The sequence below is a fragment of the Dendropsophus ebraccatus genome, chromosome 5, assembly GCF_027789765.1.
Source record: "Dendropsophus ebraccatus isolate aDenEbr1 chromosome 5, aDenEbr1.pat, whole genome shotgun sequence".
NCBI classification, from domain to species: domain Eukaryota; kingdom Metazoa; phylum Chordata; class Amphibia; order Anura; family Hylidae; genus Dendropsophus; species Dendropsophus ebraccatus.
This window is the reverse complement of record NC_091458.1, coordinates 103,770,124-103,790,539: the sequence shown is the minus strand read 5'-3', so window position 1 is coordinate 103,790,539 and position 20,416 is coordinate 103,770,124. Positions and strand designations below refer to the sequence as shown.

At 46.5% G+C, this 20,416-nt stretch overlaps 1 protein-coding gene across 2 annotated transcripts in view; it reads left to right on the top strand.

Annotated features, from left to right (window-relative positions):
• Window positions 1-1,104: 1,104 nt before the first annotated feature.
• The window catches only part of UBE3A (ubiquitin protein ligase E3A), a 45,183-nt gene continuing 25,871 nt past the window's right edge, over window positions 1,105-20,416 (top strand). Inside the window, exons 1-3 of one of the 2 annotated variants that reach the window (XM_069970854.1) lie at window positions 1,105-1,302; window positions 13,120-13,164; window positions 19,621-19,931. In XM_069970854.1, coding sequence (XP_069826955.1) covers window positions 13,163-13,164; window positions 19,621-19,931 — 313 coding nt within the window. In that variant the 5' untranslated portion in view covers window positions 1,105-1,302; window positions 13,120-13,162. Of the gene's footprint in view, window positions 1,564-13,119; window positions 13,165-19,620; window positions 19,932-20,416 lie in introns of both variants that reach the window. The other variant, XM_069970853.1, reaches the window with a different exon arrangement.

The window sequence follows — 20,416 nt, the reverse complement described above, 5'->3', positions numbered from 1 at the left end:
GTCTGTGAATGGCCCCCTTCCCCGTGTCCCACCACCCCCACCCGTGTACCCGGAAGTGTGGTGCGCTATACATTACCTGTCGCGTGCCGACCACGGTCTCCGATCGTCAGCAGTGACGTCTTCTTCGGGAGGCCAGCGGATCTTCCCGAGTGTCGGCCGCCCTCTGCAGCGTCATCCGAAGCTCAGCCGCGATTGGCTGAGCATAACTGTGCTCAGCCAATCGCGGCTGAGCAGCTGATGACGTGGCCGCGTCATCAGCCGCTCAGCCGCGATTGGCTGAGCACAGTTATGCTCAGCCAATCGCGGCTGAGCTTCGGATGACGCTGCAGAGGATGGCCGGCACTCGGGAAGATCCGCCAAGCTCCCGAAGAAGACGTCACTGCTGACGATCGGAGACCGTGGACGACACGATATGCGGTGAGTATAATGCACCACACTTCCGGGTCTAGCGTGGGTGGGGGGAAACACGGGGAAGGGGGCCATTCACAGACATAACATACATTACAAAGTTGTATAACTTTGTAATGTGTGTTATTCTGTGAATAATTTTTTATCGCCGGACAACCCCTTTAACCTCAGTGCAGAGATCTCGCCATGATCTACTTATATCCACTAAGGGGGCCCATGCCTTCCATGTTTCAGGACCCTTGCAGCGCCGCTGGGTTACAGGGTTATATTACATACTGACCGACCACAAAACTCTCTTGAAAAAAAAGATTAAAACCCTGTTGCCAAAACTCTGCAGTGGAGAGGAGTAAAAAAAAAAAAAAAAAGTCAGTGTGGAGACAGAATGTAAGAGTCCGGTGCTGTGTGGGCATCCCTGGCACAGTGAGGAGGCGACCCCCCCTGCCCTCTCTCCCAGCACATTCCACCCCCGTGACGTCACGGCGCACTGGAGTATTCTTAGCGAAGCTGTCAGGAGAGCGGCTTCCTTTCCATCGCGCATATCTGCGCATGCTCCGCCTGCACCCTGCCCAAACCATAGAGAGAAACTGCCTTTCCACTTCCGCCCACCCTTCTGGACTGTCACCGTAATGAATGAAGGTTTGTCTAAAATCTATGGTACCGTACCGCGGTGCACGCCGGGATACCCCCGCCCTCCTCGCCGGTCCTCCTAGTTTGCGCTGCCCGAGGTCCGTGTCTTGTAGCAAGATGGCGGAGTTGGGCTCGGGGTGACCAGACAAGAAGAGAGAGAAGCAGCCAGACGTCGTTGTAGTGTCCAGTGACAGTGTGTGACAGCCCCGACACCTCCGCCATAGCGGGCCCCGCTCAGCCCCATGTCAGTGTGACGGACGGAGCTCGGTGCGTGTCGCTCATTCATCGGCGACTTTCGCAGCCCGCGTAGAGAGCTGTCACCCCGTGCCCCAACCCTGTGTGCATGGCCCTGGCGGCCGGCCTGCTCAAGTAGTTGTGTGCCGGCTGGATTGTGTCGGGTTCTCGCATGAGTTCCCCGGACCAGAAGCGGCGGCAGCAGCAGGAGAGAGAGGGAGCCCCGGAGCCCGAGGAGCGGAGCGCACACACCCCCTGCAGCGGCAGCCCGGAGCACAGCCCCGGGGGAGACAGGTCAGCCGGGGAGCGGGGCCTGCCAACCGTCTGTGCCCGCCAGGGGGGGGGAGGGAGGGAGGCGGCGTGTGTGCAGCGTGGGGTGTGTGTGTGGCCTCAGAGGCCCTGACAGGTGTCATGTGACCTCCCAGTATAGGGCCAGACACCATGTCTGCAGAGCCGGGGAGATCAGGCCTATATACTGCTGCAGAGCCGGGGAGATCAGGCCTATATACTACTGCAGAGCCGGGGAGATCAGGCCTATATACTGCTGCAGAGCCGGGGAGATCAGGCCTATATACTGCTGCAGAGCCGGGGAGATCAGGCCTATATACTGCTGCAGAGCCGGGGAGATCAGGTCTATATACTGCTGCAGAGCCGGGGAGATCAGGCCTATATACTGCTGCAGAGCCGGGGAGATCAGGCCTATATACTACTGCAGAGCCGGGGAGATCAGGCCTATATACTACTGCAGAGCCGGGGAGATCAGGCCTATATACTGCTGCAGAGCCGGGGAGATCAGGCCTATATACTGCTGCAGAGCCGGGGAGATCAGGTCTATATACTGCTGCAGAGCTGGGGAGATCAGGCCTATATACTGCTGCAGAGCCGGGGAGATCAGGGCTATATACTACTGCAGAGCTGGGGAGATCAGGCCTATATACTACTGCAGAGCCGGGGAGATCAGGCCTATATACTACTGCAGAGCCGGGGAGATCAGGTCTATATACTACTGCAGAGTCGGGGAGATCAGGTCTATATACTACTGCAGAGCCGGGGAGATCAGGTCTATATGTGACTGCAGAGCCGGGGTGATCAGGTCTATATACTACTGCAGAGCCGGGGAGATCAGGTCTATATACTACTGCAGAGCCTGGGAGATCAGGTCTATATACTACTGCAGATCCGGGGAGATCAGGTGTATATACTACTGCAGAACCGGGGTGATCAGGTCTATATACTACTGCAGAGCCAGGGAGATCAGGTGTATATACTACTGCAGAGCCGGGGAGATCAGGTGTATATACTACTGCAGAGCCAGGTCTATATACTACTGCAGAGCCGGGGAGATCAGGTCTATATACCACTGCAGAGCCGGGGAGATCAGGTCTATATACCACTGCAGAGCCGGGGAGATCAGGCCTATATGTGACTGCAGAGCCGGGGTGATCAGGTCTATATACCACTGCAGAGCCGGGGAGATCAGGCCTATATGTGACTGCAGAGCCGGGGTGATCAGGCCTATATGTGACTGCAGAGCCGGGGTGATCAGGTCTATATGTGACTGCAGAGCCGGGGAGATCAGGTGTATATGTGACTGCAGAGCCGGGGAGATCAGGTGTATATGTGACTGCAGAGCCGGGGAGATCAGGTCTATATTAGAGATGAGCGAACCGGGTTCGGGTTTGAGTCCATCCGAACCCGAACGTTCGGCATTTGATTAGCGGCGGCTGCTGAACTTGGATAAAGCTCTAAGGTTGTCTGGAAAACATGGATACAGCCAATGACTATATCCATGTTTTCCACATAGCCTTATGGCTTTATCCAGCTTCAGCAGCCACCGCTAATCAAATGCCGAACGTTCAGGTTCGGATGGACTCCATGCTCGAGGTTCGCTCATCTCTAGTCTATATACTACTGCAGAGTCGGGGTGATCAGGTCTATATGTGACAGCAGAGTGGGGGAGATCAGGTCTATATACTACTGCAGAGCCGGGGAGATCATGTCTGTATACTACTGCAGAGCCAGGGAGATCGGGTGTATATGTGACTGCAGAGCCGGGGTGATCAGGTCTATATGTGACTGCAGAGCCAGGGAGATCAGGTCTATATGTGACTGCAGAGCCAGGGTGATCAGGTCTATATACTACTGCAGAGCAGAGGGGGTATCAGGTCTATATGTGACTGCTGAGCCGGAGAGATCAGGTCTATATACTACTGCAGACCCAGGGAGATCAGGTCTATGTGTGACTGCAGAGTCGGGGTGATCAGGTCTATATATGACTGCAGAGCTGGGGGTGATCAGGTCTATATGTGAATGCAGAGCCGGGGAGATCGGGTGTATATGTGACTGCAGAGCCGGGGAGATCAGGCCTATATGCTACTGCAGAGCCGGGGAGATCAGGCCTATATGTGACTGCAGAGCCAGGGAGATTCGGCCTATATGTGACTGCAGAGCCGGGGAGATCAGGTGTATATGTGACTGCAGAGACGGGGTGATCAGGTGTATATGTGACTGCAGAGCCAGGGAGATCAGGCCTATATGTGACTGCAGAGCCAGGGAGATCAGGCCTATATGTGACTGCAGAGTCGGGGAGATCAGGCCTATATGTGACTGCAGAGTCGGGGAGATCAGGCCTATATACTACTGCAGAGCCGGGGAGATCATGCCTATATACTACTGCAGAGCCTGGGTGATCAGGTCTATATACTACTGCAGAGCCGGGGAGATCAGGCCTATATGTGACTGCAGAGCCAGGGAGATCAGGCCTATATGTGACTGCAGAGCCGGGGAGATCAGGTCTATATACTACTGCAGAGCCGGGGAGATCAGGTCTATATGTGACTGCAGAGTCGGGGAGATCAGGTGTATATGTTACTGCAGAGCCGGGGAGATCAGGTGTATATGTGACTGCAGAGTCGGGGAGATCAGGCCTATATACTACTGCAGAGCCGGGGAGATCAGGCCTATATGTGACTGAAGAGCCAGGGAGATCAGGCCTATATGTGACTGCAGAGCCGGGGAGATCAGGTCTATATACTACTGCAGAGCCGAGGTGATCAGGTCTATATGTGTCTGCAGAGCCGGGCTGATCAGGTCTATATGTGACTGCAGAGCCGGGGGTGATCAGGCCTATATGTGACTGCAGAGTCGGGGAGATCAGGCCTATATGTGACTGCAGAGTCGGGGAGATCAGGCCTATATACTACTGCAGAGCCGGGGAGATCATGCCTATATACTACTGCAGAGCCTGGGTGATCAGGTCTATATACTACTGCAGAGCCGGGGAGATCAGGCCTATATGTGACTGCAGAGCCAGGGAGATCAGGCCTATATGTGACTGCAGAGCCGGGGAGATCAGGTCTATATACTACTGCAGAGCCGGGGAGATCAGGTCTATATGTGACTGCAGAGTCGGGGAGATCAGGTGTATATGTTACTGCAGAGCCGGGGAGATCAGGTGTATATGTGACTGCAGAGTCGGGGAGATCAGGCCTATATACTACTGCAGAGCCGGGGAGATCAGGCCTATATGTGACTGAAGAGCCAGGGAGATCAGGCCTATATGTGACTGCAGAGCCGGGGAGATCAGGTCTATATACTACTGCAGAGCCGAGGTGATCAGGTCTATATGTGTCTGCAGAGCCGGGCTGATCAGGTCTATATGTGACTGCAGAGCCGGGGTGATCAGGTGTATATGTGACTGCAGAGCCAGGGTGATCAGGTGTATATGTGACTGCAGAGCCGGGGAGATCAGGCCTATATACTACTGCAGAGCCGGGGAGATCAGGCCTATATACTACTGCAGAGCCGGGGTGATCAGGTCTATATACTACTGCAGAGCCAGGGAGATCAGGCCTATATGTGACTGCAGAGCCAGGGAGATCAGGCCTATATGTGACTGCAGAGCCAGGGAGATCAGGTCTATATGTGACTGCAGAGCAGGGGTGATCAGGTCTATATGTGACTGCAGAGCCAGGGAGATCAGGTCTATATACTACTGCAGAGTTGGGAAATCAGGTCTATATGTGACTGCAGAGCCAGGAAGGTCAGGTCTATATGTGACTGCAGAGCCGGGCTGATCAGGTCTATATGTGACTGCAGAGCCGGGCTGATCAGGTCTATATGTGACTGCAGAGCCGGGGAGATCAGGTCTATATGTGACTGCAGAGGCGGGGAGATCAGGTCTATATACTACTGCAGAGCCGGGGAGATCAGGCCTATATGTGACTGCAGAGCCGGGGAGATCAGGCCTATATGTGACTGAAGAGCCGGGGAGATCAGGTCTATATACTACTGCAGAGCCGAGGTGATCAGGTCTATATGTGACTGCAGAGCCGGGCTGATCAGGTGTATATGTGACTGCAGAGCCGGTGTGATCAGGTGTATATGTGACTGCAGAGCCGGGGTGATCAGGTGTATATGTGACTGCAGAGCCAGGGTGATCAGGTGTATATGTGACTGCAGAGCCAGGGAGATCAGGCCTATATACTACTGCAGAGCCAGGGAGATCAGGCCTATATACTACTGCAGAGCCGGGGAGATCAGGCCTATATACTACTGCAGAGCCGGGGTGATTAAGTCTATATACTACTGCAGAGCCGGGGAGATCAGGCCAATATGTGACTGCAGAGCCAGGGAGATCAGGTCTATATGTGACTGCAGAGCAGGGGTGATCAGGTCTATATGTGACTGCAGAGCCAGGGAGATCAGGTCTATATGTGACTGCAGAGCCGGGGAGATCAGGCCTATATGTGACTGCAGAGCCGGAGAGATCAGGTCTATATGTGACTGCAGAGTCGGGGAGATCAGGCCTATATGTGACTGCAGAGCCGGGGAGATCAGGTCTATATGTGACTGCAGAGTCGGGGTGATCAGGTCTATATGTGACTGCAGAGTCGGGGTGATCAGGTCTATATGTGACTGCAGAGCCGGGGTGACCAGGTCTATATGTGACTGCAGGCTTGGTAGGCTTACTTTATATGTGAGGATACAGAATGTATGTAGCATGCCGTGTAAAGGAGCAGAAGGACATGTAGAACCCAGTGTGATGTGCTGCTTCCCTCGCATTAGCAGTGTCTGCATTGTGGTGGCCATGAATGTAGAATATACCACCAATGGAGGTCTTTGAAGCCAAAGCCAGGAATGGATTTGAAAAGAAGAGAAATCTCAGTCTTTTCCTTTATGACCTGTTCTCTGTTTATAGTCTTGTCCTGGCTTTGGCTTTAATAATCTGTCTGTGTAAACACACTATTAGATTTAGCAAGTCTGAGGACTATCTCAGGGCTCCAGACTAAAAAATTTACCTGGGAGCCATTGGCTCCTAACCTGAAAAATTTAGGCGCCAAATAGAATATTTGGTCGCCAACATTTTAAACCATGTAAAATTAATGTTATGTTAAATGGGACTTACTGTGTGCAGAGGCCACGGCAGCCTCCTCCTCCTTTAGATTCTTTCTTTTCTTAGTTTGAAAATGTTCAACATGGAAACTTGCAACTTGACAACCATATACAGTCTGACTCAGTACTTCAGCTTCACTTGGTTAGCCTTTTAATGAGGCTTACTCTTCTGAACTTGAACTTAAAGGGAACCTGTCGACCCCCGTGCCGGGGTGACAGGCTCCCAACCCCACGTTAGAGCCCCCTATACTCACCTCATCGCGCCGGGTCCCGCTTCTGAAGATGGCCGGGTCACGGAGATCTTAGCCGCTGCAGCCCGGCGTGCGCTGAGAGATGAGTCCAACGCTTATAGAGAATGACGGGAGAGTCCAGCGCTCCGTCATTCTCTATGAGCGTTGGACTCATCTCTCAGTGTGATCGATGAGGTGAGTATAGGGGGTTCTAACGGGGGGTTGGGAGCCTGTCACCCCGTCACCGGGGGTGACAGGTTCCCTTTAAAAGCTTGCAACAGTCTATACATACTGAGCTAGACTTATGACTGCAGCCATAGTGACCCCCCACAAGATGTGTATATAGATAGATATATCTCTCACCTAGTGACTAATGCAAGTGACCCCCTACAATACAGACACCTGAGGGGCCCTGATAATAATAATTGTGCATATATCTATCTCCCAGTGTCTGCAGCCAGTTTGCCCTACACTTATAGATGGCCCCCTCCCCTTATAGATGACCCCCTCTACCCCCATTATAGATGCCCCCTCCTCCCCCCCATTATAGATGCCCCCTCTCCCCCCCATTATAGATACCCCTCTTCTCCCCCCCTTATAGATACCCCCTCCCCTTATAGATGACCCCCTCTACCCCCATTATAGATGCCCCTCCTCCTCCCCATTATAGATACCCCTCTTCTCCCCCCCTTATAGATACCCCCTCCCCTTATAGATGACCCCCTCTACCCCCATTATAGATGCCCCCTCCTCCCCCCCCCATTATAGATGCCCCCTCCTCCTCCCCATTATAGATGCCCCCTCTTCTCCCCCCCTTATAGATACCCCCTCCCCTTATAGATAGCCCCCTCTCACCCCCTTGAAGATGGCCCCTCTTCTCCCCCCATTATAGATGCCCCCCCCCCCCCTTTCCTCTATGCTAAGCAGTATTTAAAAGAAACAAACACACAAACTCACCTGACAACCCGCTCCCCCGGCGATCCTCTTCTTCTTCGGACGCTGTCCCCGGCTGATGCGCGGCTGCCGGGGGTGTCCCGTCCTATCCCCGGCAGCGCGGCGCGTCAGTGAGCTCCCTGTACGCCGGGGCTGTGACTTCTGACACAGGAAGCGTCTCTGACGCGCGCTTCCTGTGCCGGAAGTCAGGGCCCCAGGCAGCTCACTGATGCGCCGCGCTGCCGGGGATAGGACGGGACACCCCCGGCAGCCGTGCATCAGCCGGGGATAGGACGGGACACCCCCGGCAGCCGCGCATCAGCCGGGGATAGGACGGGACACCCCCGGCAGCCGCGCATCAGCCGGGAATAGGACGGGACACCCCCGGCAGCCGCGCATCAGCCGGGGATAGGACGGGACACCCCCGGCAGCCGCGCATCAGCCGGGGATAGGACGGGACACCCCCGGCAGCCGCGCATCAGCCGGGGACCCGGACTTAAAGATACAGCACGCCGCCGCCGGGGCCAGTCGCAAATGGTGCCCAGATTAATAAATCTGGGCGCCATTTGCAAAATATCAGTCGCATTGGCGACCATTTTGGTCGCCATCTGGAGCCCTGTGTCTGACTTGCCCATAGTAACCAATCACAACTCCGCTTTCATATCTTAGAGCTGTGTAAAACTGAGCTGTGAGCAATTGGGTACAGGCCCTGCTAAAATGAAATGGTAGAAGTAATAGTCTATGCTCTTACTAGTCTTTAAGGGAGGGGGAAGTGATCAACAGTAGAAATGAGCAAATTTACAGTAATAATGAAGCGAGGTGAGGTTATCTCGGCAGTCTGCTTATCAGCCTGCTGCCGCTAGTCTCCGGGTGCCTGAAAAAGCTTGATCCAGTCCTGGGGTTAGATCTGGTCTTTCCTGGCACTGAGTTAGAAGGCAGCCGACTGCCGAGATAACCAGTCGACTCGCTTCATTATTACTGTAAATTTGCTCTTCTCTAAACAAAACTATTTGTAGGTCAATAGCAGCACAATTGTTTTCACGAATACCACGGTTTTACTGGCAAACTCATGCCTTCGTCTTTGGGTGTTGGTTTGTCAACGTGCAGCAACTACAAAGTGGTTTGGACATGCAATGGTCACTAAAGCTGGCCACACACCTAAGGTAAGGGTTAAATTCCGCCATTTCGGCTGACCACGATCTTTACATTATGATCGTTTGCAATGGCAGACTTATGTCTGCTGGCGTGTTTCTTGCACAATCGTTCGTGCAGTCCATCCCAAAGAACCTTTATTGGCCGTATGTAGCAGATTAAGGTTGTATGTGCATGGGCTGCTTTAGGCTATGTTAGTCTATTCTGTAGTTTTCTTTCTTATTGAATTCAGTGAAAAAATACCTGACAATTCACATGTATTTTTGGTCTGCCTAAGAATAAGCACGTGCGAAGAGATTTTTAAAAACTGGTGTAAAGTTAAACTGGCTCAATTGCCCCTAGCAACCAATCAGATTCCACTTTTTATTTTTCAAAGAGTCTGTGAGGAATGAAAAGTGGAATCTGATTGGTTGCTAGGGGCAACTGAGCCAGTTTCACTTTACACCATGTTTGATAAATGCCCCCTTGGTACATATTTTGATATTTTGGGCTGCTTTAAAAGTTTTTTTTATTTTTTTTTATTATTATTATTTTACAGTACGTCATGCTTTTTTGACTTATCAACACCTCAGAACAGCAAGCAGCAATCAAATACTTGATTTGCAGCAAGCAACTAAAGAAAAAAGAAACAAACGCGTACATAAAAATGCAACATACATTAAAAGTACACCATACATGAAAGCTTCTGCTCCTCTTTTCTGCTGTGACCTGTGGCTTGTGTAGGCACTGTGTTGTGAGCAATGTTTATATGAGCTTGGCCCCCTAACTACGTGAGCTGTCACTTTTCAGTCTGAAGCTGGTGCTATGGAACATCTGTATCAGTTTACCAGACAGGAATGCAAGTGTGCCGTGTGTCAGCTGCAATGGTCTCCTGATATAGGACATCATGTTTTCAGTCAGCTATGGGGCAGTGACTTATTTAGGCTTGTACTCTGAATTGGCGTAGCTGGTAGTTCAGTAAAAAGAAAAGGACTTTTTCTTCTTCCTGCTGGATCCACTTCTGGCAATGGTAGTTTGCTGAAATCTGCAGCGTGACTCCAGCCTTAAAGGGAACCAGTCAGCTCAAATAACACTGTTAATGCATTAAACATTGCACAAACATGAAACCCTGCCCAAACATATATATCTTCCCTCTGGCCCTGTCCGCTATAGTCAGCAAATGTACTTCTCTCTACAATCTCCTGCACTGTATGTAAATGTGGCTTAACTAGTCATCGGGGTGGTCCCTATGATCGAACTAGTCACGGTCCTGGGGCAGTACAGCGCTGTAATCACGCCTCTCTCGACTATGATTAGCTGTGACTGGTGTGAACCAGGTAATAGGCTGAATCCCGGAATTCCAGGCGGTCCCGGGGCACTCTCCTCCTTCCGCACAGACCGGGAAGGCATCATCAATCAAATGTGGCAGGTTCAAGAATATTCGAATTCGATCGAACCTACGATTTTCCAATGTTCGATCATTTCTACTTTAGAGGGCAGAATAAACTATTGATATAAATGTATTACTTACATCATTCTGTTTAGCTGTTCTCCTAATATGCAGGAGAATAGGATTCTTGCCAGCTGCTGATTGACAGTTGACTGCCTATACGTAACAAGAATAGATAACTTCCAATCAGCAGAGTCTTCTGCTTCTCATGAATATTGAGGACTACTGTGCTCATGCACATTATGAAGAGGACTACTTATTGTCCATGTTATTCAGGCGGATCTCTCTGAATCAGCTGCACAGAACAATGTAAGTGATACATCTTTCTGTTCAGCTTCTCTGTCACTAATTTATGCTGTTTATACTAGATTCCCTTTAAGCTTCTCCTGGCTGGTTGGGACAGCTAGTGACATCATTATATGCCCCCCCTGCCTTACTGAACACTACGGATGATATTTTGTAGATTGCGGAGAAAATGATCACAAATTTTATCCTTGAAAATATACCGATGTGTGAATGTAGCTTAGATTAACAGTTAAATGTGCCATGAGTGGTGGGTTCAACTGACTAAAGTCTAAGGTGTATAGAGACCTTAAAGGAAAAGTCTCACGAAATTGAAAAATAGCAGACAGGCGGGGGGAGCTGCCTTCTAGCTGCAACATCACTTACCCGACTGAGTGATTGCCCAATAGGAGCAGCGGCAGCAGACCGCTGCTATCCTCTATGTGCTGCCCGGATGATTTAGCGATTGCCCGGACAGCTCCCCACGCGCCCCCCCCCCTTCAACCCGCTCGTCGCTGATGCGTGTAATAGCGCCGGCAGGGAGCAAGGAGCAAACAAGCTCTGACAGTACTCGTTTGGTCCTCAACATTGCCCTGTGTAATAGGGGCTTTAGTTTTTAATGCTTAAAAAAGTCATCCCCATTAACACTTGGTATCTCTCAGAGCCGGGGGATCTCAGCAGATTTTGGTCATTATATGCTGTAGCAAAGGTGAACTCTCTCCCTCTAATACAGAGAAAAATCTTCCATCTTTCTTTAAACTTTAAACAAACTGCTTTAAAGGAGAAGTCCGGCAATTTTTTTTTACTAAAGTTGTGTATTGCCCCCCAAAAGTTATACAAATCACCAATATACACTTACTATGGGAAATGCTTATAAAGTGCTTTTTTCCCTGCACTTACTACTGCATCAAGGCTTCACTTCCTGGATAAAATGGTGATGTCACGACCCAACTCCCAGAGCTGTGCGGGCTGTGGCTGCTGGAGAGGATGATGGCAGAGGGATGCTCAGTGTCCCTCCAGTGCTCTGTGTCCCTCAGTGTTCCCCTGCCATCATCCTCTCAGTAGCCACAGCCTCCACAGCTCTGGGAGTCAGGTCGTGACATCACCATTTTATCCAGGAAGTGAAGCCTTGATGCAGTAGTAAGTGCAGGGAAAAAAGCACTTTATAAGTATTTCCCGTAATAAGTGCATATTGGTGATATGTATAACTTTTGCGGAGCAATATAATACTTTAATAAAAAATTTGGCTGCACTTCTCCTTTAATCAGTACAGTGTGTGTACATAAGGACTATATCACTTGTATCAGGTGTTAGCAGACTTCCTTTGTGTTGTGTAGTCAGTTCTTTAGGACGTTGGGTAGAGACTAGCTGCATCCACTGTATATGCGTTGTATTTTTACCTTGTAGCCTCAGGATCATGCAGGGCATTACACAGAAGTGCTGCGTTGTATGGTTGTGCTATAAACCTTTTATGTAGATGTGCCGTTTGAAAGTCATGTAAAAGTGCAGCTGCTATGTTCAGACACCATGGGTGCCCTAACATAGCAGCTGCACTTTTTACATGTTTCTTCTAGGACAAATATGTGTGTTATATATTATAATTTTTTTTTTTTTTATTATTATTATTAAATGCCGCAGGTTTCTTCTCTTAGTGCCGGTCTTTTCCCAAGCACTGGCCCAGTTCGGGGCACTGGGGCAGGCACACTGTCCCCTAATGTGACCATATTCCCTCCCTTCTGTGGCACGGCTCCATTGATTTGAATTTATTGTGGGTCTTCCCTTAGTGTTCTAAGTCGGACAGATGCTCAGGAAAAGATTGTGAACTACAGCTTTATAGCATACCACAATCAAAGGGGTTATCTCAAGATGCAAAGCTCTCCCTTATGTATATGATAAGGAGCTGATCAATGGAGTGTCCTGCCATTGGGACCATCAGTGATCTTGGCAATAGAAGTCTGTTGTCCACTGAATAAATGGAACAACAATGTTTGTGTGTGGCCACCGCTCCATTCATTTTTCATGGGACTTCCAAACATTGCAGAGTTCAGCACTTGGTAGCAGGAGCCCCATAGAGAATGAATTGTGCCCTTGCTGCACAAACATGCTGCTGCTTCATTTATTCAGGGACAATTCTCCTGTTTTTGGGATCAGCTAGGCATAGGGGATAACTGTGCTTCTTGTGATAGCTCCTTTAAGACTAACAGCATTATAGAGGTCCTTGGGGTTAATAGTCTGCATGATTAAACCCGTGGCCTGGCTGGGACTTGTGGTATTTCAATGCTCCCCTTCCCCATGTTAGGCTTGTGAATGCTTGTATGCTGTATGTATGTTTGGGGGAAGGCGTTGTTCTTTTGAGGAGGTGCTGTCTTTGCGTTTGTATTGAAATACTTAGTATAACACATATAAAGCCCTGATGTCTATGTTTTACAGATCACCAGGAGATCCTAATTCAGAAAACCTAGAAAATAGCCGAATGTAAGTATGATGGATGTTACAGAAAAATACATGCTGTATGGTTTTAGGACACATTCTTGTTTCTGGTTACCTTAGGGCCCCCTAGACCAATCTTGATGCATAAATTTGATAGACAGAACTCCAAATGGGTAAGGAAGCAGTGGTGGCATCCTGAGTACAGCAGCCAACCTATTACTGTAGTTATCCGACTGAAGACAAGGTCTGCCAGGGCCTGCAGCTTACTGGTCAGCAATTCACTTATATGGCTCACAGAACACATGAATCCATCCTCTCCACCGCATTGCTTTTTCTAGGCAGTCTGTGGCGCAATAGACTGTGTGTATAGTCTCCCCAGATAACTGATGACCCATTTACAATACTGCTCTTATGCTTACATACTTGCCATAAAACTGTAACTTTATGCATTTTACTAACAAGTGTACCTCCACTTTAATTTCTAGTATAATACAGTACTTTTATGCCTAGGGAGTGTTCACTGTACTGCTGTGCCCTGCTGACATAAAACTACGTGGGTTCAAAAAACACTGTAAGGGTAGCCTCACACATACCGTATTGCAGTGACTTTTCTGCTTTGGATCCGCAGCAGATTTGACTAAATGAATAAACACAGCATCAAATCTGCACCATCAAATCTGCTGCAGATCCGCAGCAGATTTTACAGTGCAAATTTGATGCTGTGTTCATTCATTTAGCCAAATCTGCTGCGGATCCGCTGCAAAAAATCTACTGCGATACGGCATGTGTAGCTTCATACATACTGTTTCGCAGCAGATTTTCTATTCATTCATTCAGTCAGTCAAATCTGCTGTGCATCCGCTGTAGAAAATCAGCTGCAATACGTTACGTGTGAAGCTAACCTTAAAGTGTCACTGTTTGTAAAACAAACTTTGTAAAAGTTAGTAAAAACTTTTGACATGTCATAGAGAAATGTAAATTGTTTTGATCAGTCCGGGTCTGAGTGTTCAGACCAATGCAGATCGGGAGAATGAGCTGAGCGTCTGTGTAAAAAAAAAAAAACAGGCTTTTGTAATGTAAGTTTTAGGAGCCCTACTTTTTTGTTCTGATCGCTGACATGTAAAAAGTTTTTACAAACTGCAGGTACACTTTAAGATCACAAACCTACATTTAAAAAAAAAAAAATGAATGCCCTTTGTTTGGCTTGCCATACCATGAACTACAGACACTTATCACCTGTGTGAGAACACCACCAATCATACAATTATCACCCATCATGTGACAAGGTGATAAATGTCTGGGACAACCCCTTTAAATTGATGAAACTACAGTATTTAACAATGTAAAAAACATAGATAATTTTTTCCCCAATGATATCTGTCAGACTTGTTCATGTCCGGAATGGTATAAATGTTTGGCATAAAATGGTTTAAATCTTTTGTTTTCCCACTATGCAAAATCTGTAGTGGATGGCCAGCTTAAAGGGAACCTGTCAGAACACAGAAATATAGAAAGTTGTCAGTAGAGAAAGAACACCTGGTCCATTTAGTCTTCCCCCTATATTTCCTTTCTTATTATCTTAGGATAGATACATGTTTATCTCAGGCAGGTTTACTTTCAGTTACTGTAGATTTACCAACCGCATCTGCTGGAAGTTTTTTCCAAGTATCTCACAGTTATGCCTTATTCACACATTTAGGGGGATATTTACTAATATATCTAAAAACACGATTTTGTCAAAGATGTTTTGGCATAATTTATAATCTAATGTGTTAAGTCAAATTTATGTAAATTGTCTAATTGCATAGTAAATGTGTCTTAAAAATAATGGTCTTTTAATTAGTCTAATAAATTCACCTGGTTCAGAGCAGACGTAGCGATGCGCCAATATATGCGACTTTTTAAAAAATTGCGCAGTTAATAAATTTAGCTAAAAAAGAATTCTGGCGCACTTTCGATCTAATTAACAACAAAAAAATCTCATTCAAAAAGTCGCATCTAATTTAGATAGTCTTGTCTAAAAAAAAAAAAAGCTTTTTTGAGCGCAAACTAGATATATTAGACTAAAAACAGGCGCAATTAGTTTGATAAATGTCCCCCATAGTGTCTTTATTTTTGCCGCAATCCGCCAAAAATATATCTGTTAAATCTGTACTGCACTAGTTTAAAATAAGTTGTTGGGTTAAAAAAAGATGTAACCAGTTTGCCTATTCCAGATCGTCTCTTTGTGGAAGATACGGATGCCAAAAGGTTACAAATCCCATTGACTTCTATTGGTGCAGACTCATGTGAATAACCCCATAGAAATCAATGGGTAATAACTCAAGTACGCAGTTGCGGACACAATTATGGAACGTGTAAATAAGGCCTAATGCTGCATGAACCATAAGTCGTTGGGGTGGTGCATAATGAGAGCATCACTTGGAAGATGCTAACCTTGGCCTTGCTAGGAACAGGAAACAGATTTAAATGATTCCCCCCCCCCCCTTCCTCAGTGTTTTATTGTCATTTGAGATCCTGAATAACATGTAAAACCTACATAACAGTGAGCTATATTATAAGAGACTGTCTTTCCAGTAACACTCCCATCACCCCCGCAATCTCAAGAAGTGGGAGATCCCAGGTATTTTGTTAAATGGAGGAAAGGTTATACATGGGGACCGCTGAATTTGCTGTCTAATGGATGCTGAAGATGGTGGAGTACAGTAACTTGACAGTTTCTGGCAGTCCTGTAGACTATGCGGAGAGTAGCACTGTAAGCGTTGAGCGCTGATACATTCCAGTGGAAAACTTGGGAGCCCCCTTACTCGAGATTTACAACTAGAATAACCCCCACACTCCCCACCATTATACACTCTGTCAGTGGTGGGACAACCCCCTTTAATAAAAGTGGAGGAACACTAGTACTACATTTCTCTGCAGCCTTATAACAAAACTACTACCATATTTGCAATTTCCATCTTGCAGAATAAGGAATAAAGCCTTACAGTTGCATTTTCTATTCTTACTTCTATAACCTGTCAATGCCACTATACCACCCAATGTTTTCCTGTGCGCTTGCCTTACAAGAATCTGTAGTGTTTTGCATGTGCTGGAAATGATTTAAGAGTCTATTCTTTGCATGGCTTTTGCTTGTTCCATTATACATGCATCTAGCTATGTTAAGCATGATAGTTTTGCATGCTGAAGCTGTAAGGATGTGGCCATGAAGAGGACGCCAAACACATTAAAGTGAAGAAGCCCGTGCTTTTAGTGGCTGTGTATTTATAGAAGAAACTTCTGGCATGGATCCCTATTCTGCATGTCTCTAGACATTGCTTAGCTTGTGTTTAGCGGAATGTTGGCTATGGAAATGTGCAGAGTTCTACTTAAAATATTGCTATAATGGCCTGACTGTACATCCTATTAATACTTAGCTTAGCCATAGTTTAAGCTGCCATCAGTGGGGTTATGGAACCATGAACCCTCTTTGTGAACAGTGTCCCACACAGAGATGAGAACACAAGGTAGAAAGGCTTACAATGTAGTCTTGTAGTTTGTGTGTAGTAGACAAGGTGAATTGAATTTTTGGGCATCAGTATTTGTACCATACACTAGCTGAATCCATACAAAATGGTCAAGGATGAATGAACCTTTTAAGAACAACTTGGGACAGTGATGCGATACCAGTGGCTAGGTGTGGTGACAGTATAACTCCTAGATTGCCGTAGGCTCCTTGAAGGATTTGGGGCTCAACAAACACTGTTACAAATATTCATGTTAGCATAAAAATAAAAACTTGCAGAAAATAAACTGTACTTTTACACATATAGAATATCTAAGGTTGCACCTGCTGCGGTTTAGAAGTACTCAAACGTGCCCTATGACAGACAACACAAGTGAACACAGGACCCAGCCAGACAGCTATGTCAGTCACGTAACCCTATGTCGGGGTCATCTAATGACACTTGTGCAGTTAGCACAATTTTGTTCTTTCTGGGGGTATCCTGTCTTCAGGCAATGGCAGATCACTAGCATATATCATAACTTCTTTATTTCTAGGGTCTGACCCCCGCTCCTATCTCTCTGCACAGGGGCACATTGGTCATCCTCTTTGCAGAGACAAGCTCTGTGGCCTCAGTCAAGTCTTCCCTTCGTAGCTTATTTTCTATACTGTGGAGGAAAAATATATATAAGGGTTTCAGGGATGAATAGCATTGTATCACTTTTACTTTCAGGTTCATTGTGGCATATCTGGGAATAACTGACTAAAGGAATATTTGGGGGGGTGGGGTCTAAGTTTTTCGAACCAGCTGGTGTCAAGTTATACAGATTTGTAAAATTACTTCTATTTGAAAAAAATCAAGTTTTTCACGATTTACCAGCTGCTTTAAGCCCCAGAGAAAGTCCTGTAGTTCTTTCCACTAGGTCAGTGCTCCCTGCTGCCACCTCTGTTTGTGTCAGGAACTGTCCACTTAAACTCTCAGAGGAGACAGTGGGGAGCACTGGATTGACATGAACTGCGTAACTTAAGCTGGTATATACTGAAAGGCTTCAGTATTTTAAATGGAGAATTTACAAAACCTGTAAAACTTTCTGACACCAAATTTAGAAATATTCCTTTTTTTTCCAAATACATCTTTAATGTCTAGAATGTGGGAAAAAATGCATACAGATCCCAATAACCGATGATAAGCTTTTCTCTTATTTAGAAGAGAAAAAAAACAATTAACTTTGTCATGGTCTTTATATAAGAGTGCCAACACACAATGTATATTAATAGGAAGAACATAAAGTGTCCAATGTTAATTGTGTGTGAAAGGAAACTGACAGCAGGTTTGAATAATCTAACCTGCTGTTACATTCACATGGGGCAGGAGACTGAGGAAGAAGGTCGTTTTCTTACCTTCATCCTCAGTGCTGTTTTCCAGAAATCCTTTGATTATTAATACAATTAGGTGGTTTGGTGCCCTGGGGGCGGGACTACAGCCCTCAGTGCTCCGATCCGAATCTCCCTAATCATGAAAATGTATCCAATGCTCCGCAGTGATGAGCGGGTGGTGTGACGTCATACCTTAGAAGTACCATATTCATGCCTGCTGGCAATATGTTTACAACAGTGTACACTATATTGCAAGTTATACTGATTTTACTGTCTTGCTGACCCCTGTTTATAATACCTCATGCTATTTAAAGTGTCATGTCCAGTCTTAAGTGTTTTAATGTCCACCTTTTTATCTATAGAAAAGTTGTCTATTTTTGACTTGTTACCGATGTCATACATGCTTGTCTTTGTGTTTTGTGTATTAGTGCTAACGTATTTCTCTTTTTATTTACTTTTCCATGGTAGGAAAATTCTAATTCTTGATTTCTGAGCTAACATAAGTTGACCTTACAGGGTACATATGTCTGTGACTACACTTCTACAGCTGTGCTAGACAACGTCAGTAATAGTATAGTGTCAAATAATCAAAACCCTGCCATATTTATTTTTCTTAGCACAGATTAGCCAAAGGTAAAGGTCTGATTGATCGAAGTCTATTCTTACGATAAAATTGAGCTAGTAGATCACTTGTTCACAAATTTTGTCTTGGTCACACAGCACAAATTCAAAGCTGTCAAAAATTACTGCCTGAGGGTCTGTGCACTCTAAGCAAAAGAGGCGGAATTTACATGCGGATTCCACTTAAAATTCTGCCTGTCCTGTTGCTTCAATGGGATATCTCTTGTGCCTCTGCTCTCCACTCAAAGAATGAACATGTTCATTCTTTGAGCGGAGGTGAACGAGAAATCCTATTAAAGCAATAGGACAGGCCGAAATTCAAGCAGAATCCGCTTGTAAATTCCGCCTCTTCTGCTCAGTGTGCACGGGCCCTTACAGAATACAATGTGTTCACCACTAATGTTTAAGCTGCCTGATATATACATGGAAAGTTATAGTAATTTAAAGTTGTGATAAAGCTTAAAGGTTTTTTTTTTTTTCCCACCAACAACTTTCATCACTTATCCTTAGGATGGGGGATGGGTCTCTGACCGGTGGGGGTTTGGCGTCTCTAGGTTGAATGGAGATGCTAAACAACGTGTGCTGCTTCTCCCTTCAACTCTATAAGCCTGACAAAAGTAGCCGTGTGTGTAACTGCTCATAGGGGTAGATGGAACACCTCTTTAAAGTATGTAAAGCAATACCACCCTTCCCAAACTACAACAGAATTATGGATGACTAGTTTGTACTAGGTCGATGGTGTATTGAGGATATCGTACATGGAGATGTGTCACGTCAGCTTCTTCTAGACAGTCATTGTGATAACTATGATTTATTATATATTTTTAGAAAAAATGTGAAAGTGTTAACAGCTGACCTGTTAGAATATATAAACATATATATATTTGTGTTGAAGGTCATTCATCTCACGATTTGTTATTCTGTATGTGCCACACTAACCAAGCTTTACTACTAATATGAATGAGCTTTGTATATGGAAGCTGTACTAATCCTCATGCCTGTTCGAATGTTTGCTACAGGAAGCGAGCAGCTGCAAAGCATCTAATAGAACGCTACTACCACCAGTTAACTGAGGGCTGCGGAAATGACTCCTGCACGAATGAGTTTTGTGCTTCCTGTCCCACTTTTCTCCGTATGGATAACAATGCAGCAGCCATTAAGGCCCTCGACTTATATAAGGTTAATGCAAAACTCTGTGATCCTCATCCCTCCAAGAAAGGAACAAGCTCATCTTATCTAGAGAACAACTCCAAAAGTGCCCATAACAATCCATGCTCGGAAAGAAAGATGAATAAGAAGGAAGTACACGGACCCAGGGATGACTTCAAAGGTAAAGCTTACGCCTCATAATTCACAATTACCAGCTTGAATGTTCCCTGTAGGAGGAGGAGTATAAGTAGCTAAAGGACACAAAAACCTTCCCTCTCGGCAGTCTAAGCACTCTTGACATGTTTCAATCATAATGGAAGGTGCAACATAACCTAGTGCAGTGTAACACTGTGGTAATGTTTTGTTGAGTGGCACTGCTGTTGTAGTCCTGATTCTATGATAAAGTTCTTCCTGGTATGTACAGAACAATTCAGCTTTGTTGCATATAGCAACCAATGCTGAGCTGTGATTGGTTACCATGGGCTACAAAGAACATTCCTATTGTAAGAAGGGTTGATAAATCTCCCCAGTGTGCACATTATGTTCTGCTGCGCCCCCCAACCATCAGATAGATTGCTGCTGGGGAGGCTTAGAGAGCTGTGTATATGCCTCATAGTAGAGATTGTGTCTTTAAAGACATGACAACCTATTTTGTGAAATTAGGCA